The 18,791-nt window shown below is 40.9% G+C and overlaps 2 protein-coding genes across 3 annotated transcripts in view; both read right to left on the reverse strand.

The window, feature by feature from the left end:
• Positions 1–7,451, reverse strand: part of LOC142496516 (claudin-16-like) — a 47,594-nt gene extending 40,143 nt beyond the window's left edge. Inside the window, exon 1 of the mRNA XM_075603192.1 lies at positions 7,352–7,451. Coding sequence (XP_075459307.1) covers positions 7,352–7,377 — 26 coding nt within the window. The 5' untranslated portion in view covers positions 7,378–7,451. The remainder of the gene's footprint in view (positions 1–7,351) is intronic.
• A 5,058-nt stretch (positions 7,452–12,509) lies between these two features.
• Positions 12,510–18,791, reverse strand: part of CLDN19 (claudin 19) — a 32,484-nt gene continuing 26,202 nt past the window's right edge. For both annotated transcript variants that reach the window (XM_075605107.1, XM_075605106.1), the window contains exon 5: positions 12,510–13,220. Coding sequence is in view for 1 of the 2 variants with exons in the window: in XM_075605106.1 (XP_075461221.1) it covers positions 13,178–13,220 (43 nt within the window). In the remaining variant the exon portion in view is untranslated. The remainder of the gene's footprint in view (positions 13,221–18,791) is intronic.

Below are 18,791 nucleotides of genomic sequence, written 5' to 3' on the forward strand. Positions count from 1 at the left end.
CCCAGTGTGGCACACAATACCTGTGGCCTATGCCCACATTTGTGCCCATCCAGACCAATGACCCAACGGGGGATACGGCTAGGCTGTCCGCTGAGTCCCCCGGTGCACTGTGGACCAAGGATGCAGATCCCGAAGAGCATGGAGCGATTGGTCAGGCAACTGACCGGGAGAAGAGAAGGCGGTCGCCGCGCTCGGCGACCCCAAGTACCCTTAGTGTGGATCCCTCGGACGAGGGACCCAAAGAACTAACCAGTACCCTGGTCTGGCCGGTGGCGGTGTCCTGTGGAGGAAATGGGGTAAAGAGGCCACTTACCGGGAGTGACAGCGGAAGGAGTCGAGTGTCACCGGTGGAGCGGAGACCGGAGAGGCGGAGCCCTTCCATTCCGGGGACAGGCGGGTCCAGTGGCAACGGGCGATCCACGCCCACCCTGCGGACTGGTAAGAATAGTCCCTGTTCTTGCCAGGCTCCGGTGCCGCCGCTAGAGGAGGAAAGGCCGTGCCAGGCCAGGACGGCGCACGTGGGCGCAGGCGGACTTCCGGATATAATCGTGGAGGTAGAGATCCCGCATGGGGGTCCACCCCAAGATGCCGGTGTATCCGAATCCAGCGATGACGTCGTTTAAGGCGGAGGTGGCGGAACAAGCGGAAGTCGAGTACACGCATCTCAGCGATCGGGCAGTGGTTCCCGATCGACTAAAAAGACCCGGAGCAAGCGACGGACAGAGAAGGGTGAGACGCAGCCGGCGGTACCACTGCCCAGTGGTACGGGACAGTCTGATGACGGCGAGCGGGTCGGAACCCCGCGGCTGCCAACCGCCTACCCCTACGCCCAACCCCACACCCTAGATAATGCCCCTGCCCCAGTCACCTGTTCCCGGGGATCCTCGTCCAGTTTGGGGGTGTCGGAAGGGTCCTTGGGGGTTGGTGAGAACCGGACTTGGGAGAGACTAGGCAGCTTTGCCACCGAGGGTGGTTCCAGGGGTGGAGGACAATTGGGGCAAGTGTCAAAGTCTCGATGGGTGCCTGAAGAGGCTGATGTACAATCGGAGGAGGCGCCAAAACACGAAAGGTGGTCCAGACCCCGCTCCGCAGGGACCTCTGGGATATGCTCCTGGGGGGGTACAGATGAGGGGGACTCTCTAGAGTCTGGGCCCGAGAGGCCTAGGGAGACCCGTTGGTGGGCACCCTTATTTGAGGGGTATGTGGGGTGGATGGACTGCACGCGGTTCTAACTAGAAAAAGATGATATAGTAGACTACTGGTGGGCTAAAGGGGAGTTCACGCCCACCGAGAGAAAGAAGGAGTTGCAGTTTAGGTGGTTCCTGATAGGCCGGAACGAGATCGAACCAATGGGGCCTGATATACTGTCAGACCTTGTGGACCCAGATGAGCCCTTGTCCTGGGTATTACCAGGGAGAGCGGGGAACGCCAATCTAACACTGTGTAGTTGGGCTGAAAGGGCTATTACCCTCATGCAGGAGATTGAGGATAACAGGGACCAGTGGTTAAGGGAGACCATAGAAGAATACATGGTCAACAAGGGGGGTGCCATTACTGGCAGTAAGGCAGAGGAACGGATTGAGCACCTGATAAGGGTATGGAGTATCGGGCGAAGTGTTTATAAGCACAAAGTGATGTACCGGCCTGAGAGGGGTCTGCCGCGCAGTTACAGCATGACTGTACTGGACATGGGGGGTCGGGAGGTTAAGAAACCCGATCCCCGGCACTATTATTAGGAGGTACTGGGTAGCATTGCGCGAGTTCGTGGCTGCTGGTCAGGGCGTGCTTGGCGCGATGTGATTTGTTATTTCATGAATCTCATGTTGATAAAAAAAAAATGTGTGTGTTCCATTTTACAGTGCTTCCTGAAGAAAGGTACTTCAAATTTAGGTCCCAGCCGGGGACGGTGGGATTCACCAGGGGGAGAATGTAGCCATGCTGTAAAATGGCTGCAGTCATCTCTCCTGCTGACAGTAAGGCCTGGTAAGTTATGGGCATGCCAGCAGTAATCATGGAGGTTTGCCCTCACACCCTGGTGAGGTGCCCTATGTATGGATGGGAGTGGTCACAGGCTCTGACTCCATTGTTAGTGATGTCAGAGTTGTACCAGCCCCCAGAGGATACATAAGGCACAGCACTGACCAAAAGTTAGGAGTTCAGAAGTTGTTGCTAGGCTGTAAGAGTAATTACGTTACAAGCTGCGGAATTATGAGACTGTGACCAGGGACCTGGCACAGGGTAGATATCTCTACGGGGAGACGGAATCCCTAATCAAGGAGAAATATACCTTTCAGAGGGAAGCCGCTGAGCAATTATGTGTGGCTAGAACACTTACTGCAAGGGGCAGCTGGCCCACATCCCTCAATAAAGATGACTCTGATAAAAGATACCCTCATGTGTAAGTGTGGAGTGATTACGCAGGGGGCTGCACCACAGAGGAGTTCCTCACCAGGACCATCCACAAGCTCAAGCTGGGATCCTGATGAGGTGGAGGCGCTGCACTGGATATAGGTAGGACTCAAGCACACTACCTCAGCGGCCTGTCTGGGTTGGCAATCCCCACACAACATCATGCGGGAGACTCAGGCGTCCTATTGCCAACAGGTGCACCACCAGACATCACACTGTAATGGGGACTGGTTATACCACAGGGGCCAATATGAGATTGGGTGGGTCAGGCCGGTTCAGAAAACCCGTTACATGTAATTTTACATATCATTTTTTATATGTGTGCTGTATACATCATCTAAACTCTGCCTCTAACTCCAATCGCTAGTGTCATTTTTACCTGTGTGTATGTTTTAAATACATGCATTCTTTAGAACATATTTTTTATTTTATTTAATAACCTTAATAGAAGGCACACATATTGGATCCTCGATTGAATATTTAGAAGAACATAATAATGATGCATCTAGTACATTTCTGCTAAGGGAAAACTGGAGTGAATAGAACCGGTGTATTTCTGCATTCTCTCCCCTGTGCACTATGTGCTGACATCAGCAAAAGATCTGAACAAGCTAGGCAATAAAGTACAAAGCTCACAAACGGTGAAATATATTTCAGATAAGGTGAGCTGTCACAATAGCGCCACTCTCACCTAGAGTGCCAGCACCAGGTAAACAAGCCAAGTGCACAAACAATGCAAAATAAACAAATACTGTACCAGCAAACTGAAAAGAGAAAATAGTAAATGATATTGTGATTTAAAAAAACATAATTGACATTTCTGTCACCAAAGGAACCGTCATTGGCATAGTGAGCAAAGAAACCCACCTTTTGTTCACTCTGGAGACTGAAATGTTGAAGCCAATTTTGGCAAATTCTAAATGTAGCTGAACAGAGCGAAATTCTACATACAGTATGAGCTAAATCAGGAGTGGGCAACTCCAGTCCTCAAGAGCCACCAACAGGTCAGGTTTGCAGGATATCCCTGCTTCAGCACAGGGGGCTCAATCAGTGGCTCAGTCGAAGACTTGTGCTGAAGCAGGGATATCCTGAAAAACTGACCTGATGGTGGCGCTTGAGGACTGGAGTTTCCCATCCCTGAGCTAAATACTATTTTATTGTGGTAGATAGCCCTGAACATTGTAAACTTGAATCCATTTGCTGTTAGAGGTGAAATCCTTGCAGAGCCATGAAGTGGTTAATAGAAAGCTCACTGGAGCCAGTTATTGTGCTACAGAGTAAAAATATAGACACAGAAAGATATGGGGGGGAAAAACACTCATTCTTAATACTATTAAGAAAGGGAGGACACCAGTCTCAAACAAATGCGTATTTGTATTTCAGCGTACGTATACACAAAGTGACAATTGCAATAAATCACATGAAGATACAAAAATAGGAAAAACTTACATAGCTGACACGCGCCCGAAAAAAGACACGTTTCGGCCTATGGCCCTTTGTCAAGAGTCTTTGTTTGCGCAAACATATACAATAGTATTTTTATGTATACCTGTGAGTTTCAATACCAACAGGGGGGTGCGCTTATCTCATTACGCACACATTACAAATAAGCCACATATATCACAGCACTTCTGCGTTACTAGTTACACTGTATGGATGTTATTCATACGCCTAGGAGGTTCTCTATAAATGTGCAACCCTCAGATGACCAAAGAGAATTAATGGCCGTGGCATGTGTAGTAGGAAAAATGTGAATGATTGATCCCTTTAAAAATGTTTTATTTGTTTGTTTGTTTTTGAAATGGAAAAGATTAGGTGTTTTGAAATATTTGTTTGAACTTGTATTGTTTCCATTGCTTTGGATTTTTTTCCCTTTTTTTTTTTACAATTTGTGTCTAATCTCTTTCGGTGAGTTGGTCCTGAAATCTACAGGTAACTGTTTGTATGCGTTTGTGCTTCATTTGTAAAGTAATTCTCAAACATTCAGCATAAAAGAAAAACATTTTAAAACGTTGTTACTTTAAAGAACCCAATTGCACTAGTGGTGTACGTTGTTCATATATTTGTGGAGAGGTTGTGAGACTGCACATTTACAATTAGGGCACCCAATTAGTTAGTTCAATTAATGTGTGTCCTCATCTAGTACCCGAGTCAGTGAATGTGTTCAGATAGATATCATACACTTGGATGTAAGGATTTCTTAAGCTCATTCTGAGATATATACATCTGCTGCAGCTGGCAAGTTTTGTGCGTATTTCTCCTTATTTGGTATGTAACTCTGTTTATGTCATTTATATCTTTCTGTAACCCCACAGTCCTATACGGCAAAATATGTTGGCGCTTTACTAATAAATTATATTATTATTATTATTATTAATAATAATAATTATTAGCATTGAAATGTTTGTCAAAATGATGTAGGGCGTAGAAATGAATGACATCACATATCCATACAATGCAGGGGCAAGGGATTTATATTTAATTTGTTTCTACATTTTGATCATAAAACATCCATACATTTAGAATGTAATAAAATATGATTAAGAAACGTGGACAAAAACAAGTGGTGCAAAAATATCACTGTGACCTAATAAAAATATTTTGTGAGATTGAAAAGAAGTCCTGCATGTATTTTTATGATGCATTGAGGCCTGGAACCGTTTTGCTTTGGGACCATAATATGACATATTGCCAGCGTTAATATTTTCTAAACACTTATCTTACAGAAGGTGAATCACCTCACAATCATGTTCTCAGGCTGAACATTTATTAGGGTTTTTGTTTTTTAACATAATATCCAGTCCAATTAAATTATACCCAGGCAGCAGTGTGGTATTTAATATTTTCATGTAGTCTTGTGTCAATTGTGATGGACTGAATATATTCCTGTGTATTTTAGTTTATATTATCCAATAGAAAGCATACAATTGTATTTGCTGCTTAGATTATACAATCATTTGTAACCAAACATATAATAATAATGATAATAATAATAATAATAGCAAAGACAAACCAAGAAAAAGGGCGCCTTTGAAGCTTATATGTATGATTTATATGTGTAAATTCAATTATACATTTTGCAAATGACAATAAAAAACAGAAACTTTGCCTGTGAGTGTGTCCAGCTGGGTATCCCAACTAGGGGGATGGTGTATATAGCCCAGTTGGAGTCCGTCTGTCGTATAATAATAATGGTTTCTTCAATATACAGTATATACTGGAATGCGGGGAACAAGTTCTGATCGGGGCTGCTGTATATACAGAGTTGGTAACATACATATATTAACCATAATATATAATCCCAGGGGGGAGGGGGGTTGCAGACCCCACAGTACCCTAGTTCCAGCCTGTAACAATAACAGGTGTGTGTGTGTGTGTGTGTGTGTGTGTGTGTGTGTGTGTGTGTGTGTGTGTGTGTGTGTGTGTGTGTGTGTGTGTGTGTGTGTGTGTGTGTGTGTGTGTGTGTGTGTGTGTGTGTGTGTGTGTGTGTGTGTGTGTGTGTGTGTGTGTGTGTGTATATATATATACAGAAGCAAAGAAAGAGAGAGAAAGACAGACAGGTGGTGTGACATGTAAATGGATACTAAAAAACCCACAAAATGGCAATTTCTTATAAATTAGAGGGTTATTATGTTTAGTACTGTAATAAACACCTTTTCCTTCAGTACATTCTGCGAGTGGAGTAGACTGACAACTTTCCATTGTTTTTATACTATATAAAAATGGAAGACATTTTCTAATACATCAAACAACAATTAAATAAGTTAAATATGTAAAGTGATTGTGCAGCTACAGTGTATACCCTTCTATATCCTTCCATACACTTCCATATCCTTCCATACACTTCCATACACTTCCATACACTTCCATATCTTTCCATCCCCTTCCATACACTTCCATATCCTTCCATACACTTCCATCTCCTTCCATATTCTTCCACATCCTTCCATATTCTTCCACATCCTTCCATATTCTTCCATAGACTTTCATATCCTTCCAGACCCTTCCATATCCTTCCATACCCTTCCATATCCTTCCATACCTTCCATACCCTTCCATATCTTCCATATCCTTCAATACCTTTCCATAGAGCTCCTTGATGATCCTTCACCTTGACTCTGTGACATGTGAAATGTGGTGTAAGAATGACAGATGTTTTGAGCAAGTCCAAAATGTCAAATAAAGCGTGAGAGTATAATGAGTTTTATAACTGCATACTGTTTTGCTTTTAGTTGCTTAAATGATTTTACCTTTTCAATTATCTGGAAAATGTGTTACATGTGATGTCAGTGGAGTAACCCATTTGTTCTTGTTTTTATGATTTCTAGCTAACTATGTAAACACAATGCAACATTTTCCTAAAAGTTTTTTTTCAAATGATAGTATGGTATAGTAAATGTTATGCTATGTTTGGTAAAACTTCTGCTGTTTGTTCTCTTGTTATGTAACAATACTTTATTGCTACATTGTGCTTAATGAATGTAGTCCTTATACACACTAGAATGATACAGTGAAATATTTGAGAAAATCTTAAAAAAAGAATCCCCATTAAATATACTAAAATGTACAGTTCCATACATGGTAGATGCCAATTTTAGTGTAGTAATATTCTCTTTATTAGAGGAACCTAATATTTCACTATATTATCATAATAAGCGAATATACGGTTATGGATGCAAAGAATTTAAATACATTGCAACTAACTTGGCTTTCTTGTCCAGCCCAGTAAAACGTTTTTAAATGCATCTTTCTAAAGTTAATCAACCAAAAAATGCAACAAGATGCAAAACAGTCACAGACAAACCGAGAGTTGTTTAGTAGATTGAATAACTAGTGGCTGGAAAATCAAGTCCAACTGAATGTAAATTCCATCATAAAATATCCCCACCGTTTTATTAGAAACTTCAGAATCCTTTAGAGAGTAGGAATTTAGTTAAGTTACCTCCACTTTCTGCAAACAGGACTCATTGTCGTTATTCCACGAGGGCGAGATGGCAGAAAACTAATTCGTTTGACCTCCCAGGAGCTAGAGACCCGTGATAATAGACTGTTTAAAAAGAAATGTGAAATTGGCAACAAAGAAAAACTAGACTAATCCAGCAGGACCAACAGTGGGTCCTCAAGTCACCTATTAGTGTTAGGGAAAAAAGAAAACTTTCCAGGGATTGGCAGATGTAAAAGCCAATATCCGTGTTCTACTATTTTAAGCCTTTCCAAGTCATGTCAGATGTGCCTTGCATTTTACAATGTGATTTCTAACCTAATTAACATGGTAATGGTTTGGAAATTGTGTGCAATGTCCGAGAAAACATGTGCTGGCATCTGTAAATGTTGGACTAACTGCAGAAAGGCATGGGATGGAATGATTCTTTGGCTTAAAACAAAACATACCCCATAATATTTATTTGGGGGTTAAATAGAGCAATACTGTAGTACCGCTAGGGCAGTGTTAAAAAAAAAAAACCTCTTCAATGCACCATCATTGTAAAAATCATACATGTAAAATGTAGCAATGAGGCAGGAAAGCCCCTAAAGCGTGTCCCGTGACATGTTTTGTGATGTATATGTCACTTTCTTAGATGTTTTTTTTCCCTTCACACTGAGAAAGTGATGTCTACATCAGGGGTGCGCAAACTGGGGGCGTGAGATTTTTTTTGGGGGGGGGGCACAGCGCTTACAGAGGCCTTGCACTCTTCCCCACAACATTTAAATAAAATGTCGGAGGAGCACAAGGCCTCTGTAACTTCCTCATACCTGCTCTCCGGCGGCTTCTGGTGACGCGTCGCCATGACAATGTGGCGTCAAATGATGTCACGGGGTCAAATGGCAACGCGTTTGCGACGTCACATGACATTGTGATGTCAAATGACGCTGCAGATGCCGGAGAGCAGGTAAGGAAAGGCGGGGGCACAAAGATAAAAGTTTGCGCACCCCTGGGCTACATTATGAGAGACATTAGGGAAGGATGTGCTTAAAGGGTCGTGTTACCTTATTTCCACATTTAATATGCATGATTTTGAATGATGCTGCATTGAACATTTAGTTATAGCATGAGTCCCCAATACGGTGCTCACGGGCAACATGGTCTCTCACCAAGACTTTTGTGGGTGCATGTGACTGACTGGCCAACCAGTTGATAATACGGTGTAGATCAGGGGTCTCCAACACGTCGATCACAAACTATCTGTAGCACGTCAACTGCCAGTGAGTAGCTCGCTGCAGTGCCACCATCAGGGGCTGCGTGCCTCTCTCTCTTCCCGGTCCACGCCAGAAGTCAGGCCCAACTTCCACATCCGCGAGCGCCACTGGAGGCCTCCCATCAAGGCAAGTATATTGTGTGTGTGTGTGTGTGTGTTAATTGGTTGGTGCCTGCCACCCTCTCCTGAACTCTCAAGGGTGTCCTTAGGCACAACAAGGTTGGGAAACCCTGAGTTATAGTAAAGATATAGTTTAAAGTTGGGGGATCAACATTAGAGGTGTTCATAGATGTAATAATATACAGAGCCTTTGAAACCTCACAGATTTCATTTTTAAAGTGACCTGTGGCAGCACAGTTAGAAGGAAGCATATATACAGTATATCCAAACGTGATCATTAGGGGTAGAGGTCAACTCTGCAGAGAGTCTTCAAGTTGAGTGGTGAGAAGATTGTCATATATCTTCAGGAGAGAAAATGCGAGGTGTCATAGGTGGGAGAATAGCAGAGGTGGGAAGAGGTGTCAAGCGGTTATGCTCACATCATCTCTCTAGATGTAGAAAAATAAGTGTTTTATATGTTACTTTAATGTGTCATGGGTTCAGTATCTTGATTCAAGTTTTTTTTTTTGAGTCCAGAAGTTGAATGTATTTTAAATCCCATGTTCTTCTCCTGTGTTTTTTTTTTTTTTAACCTTAATTTGAGAATTAATACGGATAGGCCAGACAGTACGTGTCCTTCTTTGGAAAAAAGCTGTCTCACAGGTGTTTTTTGTACACTATAATTTAACCAGCGAATAACCCTAATGTTGGTCCTCCAAAATGTATCACAACCTACAAGGAATCTAGTGAAGATATGGAGGTTATAGTGCTGACAATGCCACAAGCACACACAAGGATACTAGAGTGGAAGCAGGAGATACATCAGGTCAGAGACTTCTCCTAAAGTTGGACCACTCCTACAACTTAGAACTCCCAGTTTATGCAGGGCAGCCTTTATTAATATTATTATCTTTATTTGATTTGGCACCAACATTTTCCACAGCGCAGTACAATGGACAGGGCCGGAACAAAACATAAAATACATACAACTCATGTATTTACCCTAGTTCTTTCTATCTTTCATGCTCTGTTTGACATGTTCTTGTTAAACAATGTCAATGTTGCAGATCCTAATGTGCATACCGCCAATTCTCTTTGTGTACAACCTGGAATAACAAATTATGAATTTGAAGAAAAAAAATACAACTTAAAACATAATGAAAAAATAGGTAATGAGGTCCCTGTTCTGAGAAGCTTACAATCTAACAGGAATGGGAGAGTGGGGACACCAGAAAGGGCAAAAGGCCACTCAGGAGTTTAATATTGAAAGTGCATGAATAAGAATTCTGGTATGTATGTATGTATGTATGTCTTTATTTATATAGTGCCATTAGTGTACATAGCGCTTCACATTAGGTGGATTGCTTGGTGAGGAAGAAACATTTTAGCAATGATTCGGAGGTGACCTCGTTAAGACTTGTTGAGGTATTGGACGTGTGGTAAAAAGGAGAGGGAGGAGCCATGTATGACACCTACACACCTGGCTTGTAGTATCGGGAAGATACTCTAATTAAGTTTTCTATTGTAAACTCTCAGTTTAGGTGACATGCAATGACCTAGCACCATTCAGCAATACAAATGGGCACCAGCAATGCTGTCCAACGAATGTGGGTTTATAGTTATCCATACTGTATGCTTTGGGGATTTGTCAGCCCCTGGGAGATTATAAAGCAAAAATAGGTAAGGAAGGAAACTGTTAATCTGGTGCAAAAGCGCAGATGCAGCCCCCAAATAATTATTTGAACATCTATATTCACATAAAAATAACCTTTATAAATAGCCACCAGAAAGCCAATAGGAGTACATAGATTCAGTATATGCACAATCCCACACACGACTGGTCTTATCATCTGTATTATAGACTTTAGTAATATCAAGTAGCATTAGGGAATGTTTCTCAAAGTTTAATTGCAGAAGAATTTTAGTTGCACTCAGAAGGTATATCTGATTGGCATGGGATGGATCTCAACAAATTACTTGTGCACCCGTTTCAGCTGTTAGTTACCAAAGTACAGTACTTGGAATGAGATGCTCTGTGGAGCCGTTCTTTGTTAATACACAGTATCACCTTTGGAATTCTCAGCCATGTTCTGGCTAACCCAGGATCAAGGGCTTCCCTTTCTTGGCAGAGAACAGACTGGTGTTGTGGGAATATAAGGGGCGGAGCAACTGCCGTTATCTTTTATTATTGAGACCGATTAGAAGAGTTTATTGCATGGCTTGTTTTCGCTCTGGTAGTTAAAGGCCAGACAGGGAATAGGATGCTCACATATTGAATAAGAAACCTGGCAGTCAGAGGATGTGTGTGTATTTATGAAGAGCTTACATTTTGCAAAGAATGACTGAGACCGTTTGGACATTAGGTCATCGAAGTAGCAAACAGATTTCCGACTAAGGCTACGCTTTTAGTGCCCGCGACGGCGACGCGACGGTGACGTCAGGCTGCTGTCGCTGGAAAAATCTAATTGAGATGACTTCCAGCGATCACGACCAAGCCGTCGCTCCGTCGCGTCGCGCTTACTACAAGCGCACGCGATGGCAGCAGTGCATTTGTTTTGATGTGATGTCGCGTCGCTATCGCCGGCACTATAAGCGCAGCCCTAGGCTTAAATGCACAAAGCTCTGTTAAGTCACTAAACATGACAATAACCTAACTGAATATCACGTTAGCGCTAACGGTGTATTTTCAAAGGACAATAATAACATTAAGCCAGGTTTTCCCTGGTAAAGAGCATAGTATAACTATAACGGATGTTAGTGATAATGACATGGAAATAAGGCGCTCTCATAACATCGCATATCCACTAAAGTCAATTGAGGTTAACATGGGAACATTAGTTAAGTCATAGCTAAACTGGCGTTACTCTCATCCAGACCCTGAAATAGGGCTTTTACATGGTCTAGAGGAGTGTAACAACACAGATTTAACTAACGTAGCGTTACTACCTAACATTATATCCCTTTCCCTTCCTCTCTTTGTCAACTTTAGCTTAGGATCACTTCCAGGCTCTGGATGGGAGTAAGTAAGAGGTACTTAGCGTCATGTTATTGGGAGATAACGCAGTGTTATTCTACAATGACATACAGTAATGAGATGTCGTTTGACCGTTGTGCTTGCATATACTGTAATTACCTTTTGAGGATACCATGTTAACGCAATGAACATTACATCCATCCTGTTTTAGGTAACGTGACATAATGAGCCCAGATTTAACAGAGCTTTGTGGATCTGTTGCTTATTGATTAACATAACATGTCTGCAAAACTGGGAGAATACTGCTGGTGAAGACAGCACCAGAGTTATCCAGCTAAACACATTTTCTTTCATTGATTAATCTAGTGCAATTATTTTTGTACTCGTATTTCCCCAATTATGCAGCCAAAGTAATGCTTCCCTTCATAGCAATGGGATTTAGGAGTAATGTAGCAAATTTAGGAACATTCAGGGACTTATTTGTTTCCTTTAACAAAAAATTATGTTTCTACTTTCTTTGGGTCCTGATTAATTCTAATCTGAGGTGCTAGTTATTCTGCTTCACACCTAATCTCTTTAGCAAATGTAACACAATTAGTTCAAGCAAAACTGCAAAGGTAAAAAAGTGCAGATCAATAATGTTCCTTAGAGGTTTTCATGATCATTCAGGTCCATGTATTATTTGTTTCTAAAAGCAAAGGTGACCCATATCAACATTTTCTGCATTGGTTTTCTGAGCTACAAGAATCAGTAGCTAGAGATACTGGAACTATATATTTCTCAATGACAAATCATGAAATATGATAACTCGCCAAGATTGTTATTTTTTTTTATTATTAGTTAACAGATTTCATACACTCCAACATCTTTTATACAGAATTCCATATTAATTATGTACACTTTTATATAAAACAAGTAGTGTTATGTGATAACTGCGTTTCTATTCTTTCCTATACAACCTTATAATGTTCTACAGTTTCTAGTATTCTGCGTTTAGTTGCGTTTCATGGCATTGAATATATTGTTCTGCAGATTTAGTATGTTAAGGCAAGAAAACATTTAAAGACTGCAAATATTATCCGAAACTCACACACGGGGAATGCATTTTCTAATATTATGTTGGAAGAACAGATTAGCTAAAAAATTGAAGAGTGTATGGTGGAAAACCATGGTCTGCATAGTATATTTTAGTAGGACTGCTTATCTTGCCATTGCATATTGGGTTCAGGTAGACTGGGCACATATAAATGAGCATATTTGATGTGCTGTCAAAACCGTATCTGCAAAGACTGTCCTACAACATTATTTATCAAAGGCTACTTGGGGCATGTGTCACATGAAAAAGCTCAACCATATTGTTCTTGCATGGGCAACAGTCGCCACATGGACTGAAGCCACCCGAATCCTGCTGTTTCCAGGCTGTTGAGTGGTGCTTTCTGCAGAAATGCCCGGGTCTCTTCGCAATAATGATTTGGTTTAATCTCAGCAGATTCTGCAATTAGCTCGTTTCTTCTTTTGTCTTGCTAGGTATTTTTGTGATTCTAAATAAGACAATGAGCACATTATAAAAGACAAACTGAAGTTACAGAAAAACATTAGCTTTGCTTTTAAATTGTACATGCTGGATATAGCATTGCTCATATGTAATTAGGAAGAAAACAATAACATATCTCAGTGTAACTTATATATATATGAATTGTCAAACAGAAGTGATGTAAAACCCACGGATCAGGGACTTTTGTTCTCTTGAGGTTGTGTCAAATGTAATCCAGTTGATTAATTTGATGCAGAACTGTTGTTACTAACTAGGGCGTTGGGGCACGTCAGATCTGTTGGTGGCAAAAATAATACAAATAAAAAAAGGCTATATTAACATATCTTTGCTCCTCAGGGGGTTATTCATTAAACTGTGATAGTTGGTGATTGGAAAACTATCGTGTGGAAACTCCTACTGACTTCAATTGGAATTTCTGAGCAATAATGTCCCAATTGGCACTATTGAAGATTAAGGAATAACCCCCTTAGTGTCAATATTGTCTGAACAGAAGTGAGGTGACTTTAACATCTTTCACCATTCCGTGCACGACAAAAAAGCAGAAGACAAATATAGATATAGTTCTATTTTATTTATTGTAAAAATATTAACTCTAAGGCAGAGACAATGTTGAATACTTACACAGTGTGGAAGGGGAATATACTTTGTTTTATATTACATTTAGGGTGTATAATAATGTTACCACAGAAAGAAAATACAAATATTAAGTCTATAATTAGGTATGATGTGCATCTAACATAAATAGTGGGACCTTAGTAAATGATTAAAAAAAACAACCACGCCAGCGTAGAGGACTTGATATTTGATGCTTGTGTGTAACTAATGATATTGTAGTCATTTTGCAAAGCCAGCTGCAATTTTTATGCTCCCTGTGCTTTTTAATGCAAATATCCAAGGACAGAGGGGTCATCTGTTCCAAGTCTCCCGCATGTGGAGCAATAAGCAGGGGGAAGGAATGAAAATGAGAGGAATGAGACGTTTTGATTTGATACGTTTGGTTCTATATTCGTTGCTCAAACCACTTTTGCTCCAGTTTGTCAGCTCTGATACTTGGGTAAACTGATCCATTGGATAGTACACAAAATTGTATAAGATTATATTTCACAAGGACAATTGAAAACCTGGCAGTATAATTTGCAAGCAGTAGGTGTTTGTCCCTTGCTGTATAAAAAGGATGCATATTATTACCAAGATGAATAAATCAGCCTTTAAGCTAGTGTGGGAAAGAGGGTAATTTCTATGAATTCATACTTTTTCACTGGCCTGTGGGTGGAAAGGAAGTTGTGTGACTTTTTTTTTGTATATAATCACTGACTATGGACCAGGTATCCATAAAAACCTAGGTTTGAAGGTTGTGAGTTGAAAATTAATAAACACCAGAACCCGCCACATTATATATATGTGTGTGTGTGTGTGTGTGTGTGTGTGTGTGTGTGTGTGTGTGTGTGTGTGTGTGTGTGTGTGTGTGTGTGTGTGTGTGTGTGTGTGTGTGTGTGTGTGTGTGTGTGTGTGTGTGTGTGTGTCAAAAGGAGTGCTACTGAGCGTGGCCAAATGTATACAACAAAAGACAAAGATACCCAATGCTACATCCAATGTGACAAAATACATGTCCTGCACAGGTACTGTACATAGAAAAACCTGCTACTTAAGGCCTTTCTCCCTCCACAGCAGAGGTAAATGAGAATTTTCACAAGTAGTGTTAGGAACTGCATACTGGTCATGCCGTGATGTGGCTGCAGGCTTATAACGCTTTGGCCATAGGGTTTAACTAAATGACCCTTACTCATAAGAATACTAATATTGAAGTATTTAACCATGTATTTTGTCACATTGGATGTACAGTAGCTTTGGGTATCTTTGTCTTTTAAGTTTATGGTCTGGTATAGCACCTTCTAGGAAACCTGGTCCTAAAAAAATCGAATTAAAACAGTGATACTAATCTAGAGTTATCTTTCTTATATCATGACATTGGTCAATATTATATACTGTAGTAACCTTCCCCGTTAAATGGATGTTTCCCCTGAACTGATTTATCCTCTGTATTTGCTCTGAGCACCACAGTCTAACAATATAATTAGAACATTATACAGAATCCTCCACAGATTCCTTTTTGTCTACAGGAACCCACTGGGCAATGGCTTTGGGTGGGTATTTCTAACCTTCAGCGTCAGCTTTGTATGCAATCTGTGATACTGACATATTGTTCCTGATAGCATTTAACACCTGCAGTTTAACAGAAATAAATGTGTATATATGTATAGCATGTTATCAATATTCCTTTATTGCTAAATAGACTATATATATTTATTTTTTAAATGGTGTTTGTGTGTGTATATATATATATATATATATATATATATATGCAAATATAGCTGTATGCTCATCTGCATGTCTTAGGCAGGTCTGCAACCCTGCCTTTCCCCATTATCACCCAGCATACAGCACTTCCACTGCAGCAAGGGATTCTGGGAAATGACATGCAAATGAGCACACAGTGTCACTTTTTGCCTCAATAACCATTTTTAACATGGTTCCCTATAGGCTTAAGCTTGCTGCATGGTCACAGCTTTGAGCACAGCCAGGGTTAAGGTGCATACCCAGAAAACCACCCACAGACAGCTGTTTCGACCTTTATATATATATATATATATATATATATATATATATATATATAACAGCGCATCGATCAACAAATTTCAAATCAATGTAGCACCTCCCTTCCCCTGATATATATGTATATGGGATAGGGAGATGCTACATTTATTTGAAATTTGTTAATTGATGCACTGTTTTATATATATATATATATATATATATATATATATATTAAAAAAAAAATATATATATATATATATGTATATGTTAACACATTATTACCTACATCTTATCCCTATACATGCTGCCAAAATGTCCTCAACCCCACAGGTGCCGAGATATTAGATTACACAAACAGATGGACCTAGGCGTAAAAATAGAGAAGGGGGGAGGCGGGGGAGGTGGACATAAGGCAGTATGTCCTGATAATACAAATAATTGAGGTAAGTACAGTAATACACTCACATTTGGATAGTGTTATCAGGCATTTCTCCAAATTATTGGATTAGGAACAAAACTGGGTTCTTTGATACCACTGGAGCCGATATCTCAAGATAACACAATCGATCACTTGCTCCTGGTAACACAATTGAATGCCTGCGAACACTATCCAAATGTGAGTGTATTACTTACCTCAATTATTTGTATTATCAGGACATACTACCCTATGTGTCTGACCACCCCCCCCCCCCCCCCACCCCCTTTCTCTATTTTTTGCACCTTTGGTCAATCTGTTCAAACATATACATATAATTTTTGGGGGGTACACTGGTAAAAAGCAAAAAAGGAAGATGGATTTTTGGTTACATTTAATTTGAAAAATGAAATTATCAATGACAAATCAATTTGGAATATATAGGGTTAGATTTTATTATTGCATAAACATGATTCTGTTGTTCCATCTGTTGTGAAGCCAGAGACTTTGATAAATTACTCCGTCTCTGTGAGAATATCCGACAGTGAATATTAATTAAGAAATACAATTGTCACATATGAGAGTACATTATATTCTTCCTTGTTCTAGCTGCCTTTATTTGCTCTAGTCTATCTCACAGCAAAATGTCTCTTACAGAACACTCGAGAGGGAAAATTCTATCATAGGCAGATGACAAGCTGTATGCAGACAGAGAGTAAATATAGCCGCAAACATTTCTCACCACATTTCTCCCAAAAATGTATTTTTTACTTTAATAAATCTAGTGTATTTGCTTTTTTTCCTTGGTAATTCTTGCTCTCTTTTTTGTGTCAGTTTTGCACCATTTTTGCAGCTGGGAGACTTTGATAAATACCCCCTCCCCTTTGCTGTATAAACTGCAGAGTCTATAGATCAAGCTCAATAGCTGCTTTTTGGCCACTAAAGGAGAATGAGCATTCATATCTTCGCTTCAGTATTTCAAAGTACTTATTATAACAATAACCATAATAATGATTATATTGTTCTACATAGTTCTGACAATACACATTGAGTCCTGCATAGTGCAGTGCAGGAATAATAAGAGCCAGCCCCAAAAAGCTTACAATTAATTTTTTTTAAGCCTGAGGCTTGGGGGGATAAAGTGATTTAACCATGTCACAAGTGAGCTCATTTACATGTCAATACCCAGAATCCTTTGCTGCAGTGGGTGCACGGAATGCTGTGCGATTATTGTGTAAGGCAGGTTTGTGAACCTATCTCAGGCATGTGAAATGCTTAGAAGTGTTCTTTATCATTGCCCCTAAGGTGGTAATTCTATATCGTGTGAAGTAGCCGATCATGAATGATGCTCATTGACTTTAACAGGGATTTTCCACTTCCGACAATATGCAATTACCCCCTAAGCAAGTTCTTCAGCTTCATTTGCATTGGAGTGTTGTTTACAGCAAGCAATAAGATTTAGATATAAATGATGTGTTGCACATATGACAATAACATTTATCAAGTTATGCATCTCTTGTCAGCATTTAAAAAGGAAGTTCAAAAAGAAGTGGAAAAGTGGACAACACCTTCTGCTTCTGATTCCTGCTTTTGAATGGAAAGAAGGATATCATCTATCCCAGACTGCACATCTCAGCACTTAACGATTGCTGTGATGCCACCTTTATTTTTTATATTTGCTGTGACCTCATTTCTTTCCAAATTATGCACTTCCTTCCACCAGCCTCATCATGTCTCTAACTCTATTCATATATCTTCATCTCACCTTCCTTCACCACTTCTCAGTTCACATGAACTCATTTCTTACCTGCGCCCTCTGACAAGCCACAGCTATACCCCCTTCACTAAAACACACCCCTACAAATCATCCTCACACATTCTCTTTCTGTCCATGCTTCTCCTCCTCGCTTCTGGGGATATCTCTCCCAATCCTGGTCCCTGCCTTATTTCTACTTGCTCTCATCTTCGCCTTCCACATGCAACTTCTACTCCTTCTGGTGTAAACACCTCCAACCTCATACCCATCCCCTGCCACCCTCCCTCCTCTCTCCCATGCTCCTGTGCCCTTTGGAATGCTCGCTCCCTTTCCAACAAGTTCCTCTCTGTGCATAACTTCTTTCTCTCTCACTCTCTGCTCCTATTTGCTATAACTGAAACCTGGCTCACTCAGTCTGACTCTGCTCTGGAACCTGCCCTCTCTTATGGTGGCCTTTCCTTCTCCCACACTCCACGCCCTGATGGCAGGGGTGGAGGCGTGGGGCTCCTGCTCTCCTCTCTCTGCCGCTTCCGAACCCTTCCTATTCCTCCCTCTCTTGCTTTACCCTCCTATGAGGCTCACACTGTCCAGATCTTCTCTCCTCTCCCGGTCCATGTGGTGGTCATCTATCGCCCACCTTCCTCTACTCATCCCCCTTCTGCCTTTCTCTCTCACTTTGAATCCTGGCTCTCTTTCTTTCTCTCCTCAGACTCCCCTGTTCTTCTCCTTGGGGACTTCAACTGCCACATTGATGACCCCTCTCTCCCTTCGGCTTCCCGCTTTCTCTCTCT

Source organism: Ascaphus truei, chromosome 6 (genome assembly GCF_040206685.1).
Source record: "Ascaphus truei isolate aAscTru1 chromosome 6, aAscTru1.hap1, whole genome shotgun sequence".
NCBI lineage: Eukaryota > Metazoa > Chordata > Amphibia > Anura > Ascaphidae > Ascaphus > Ascaphus truei.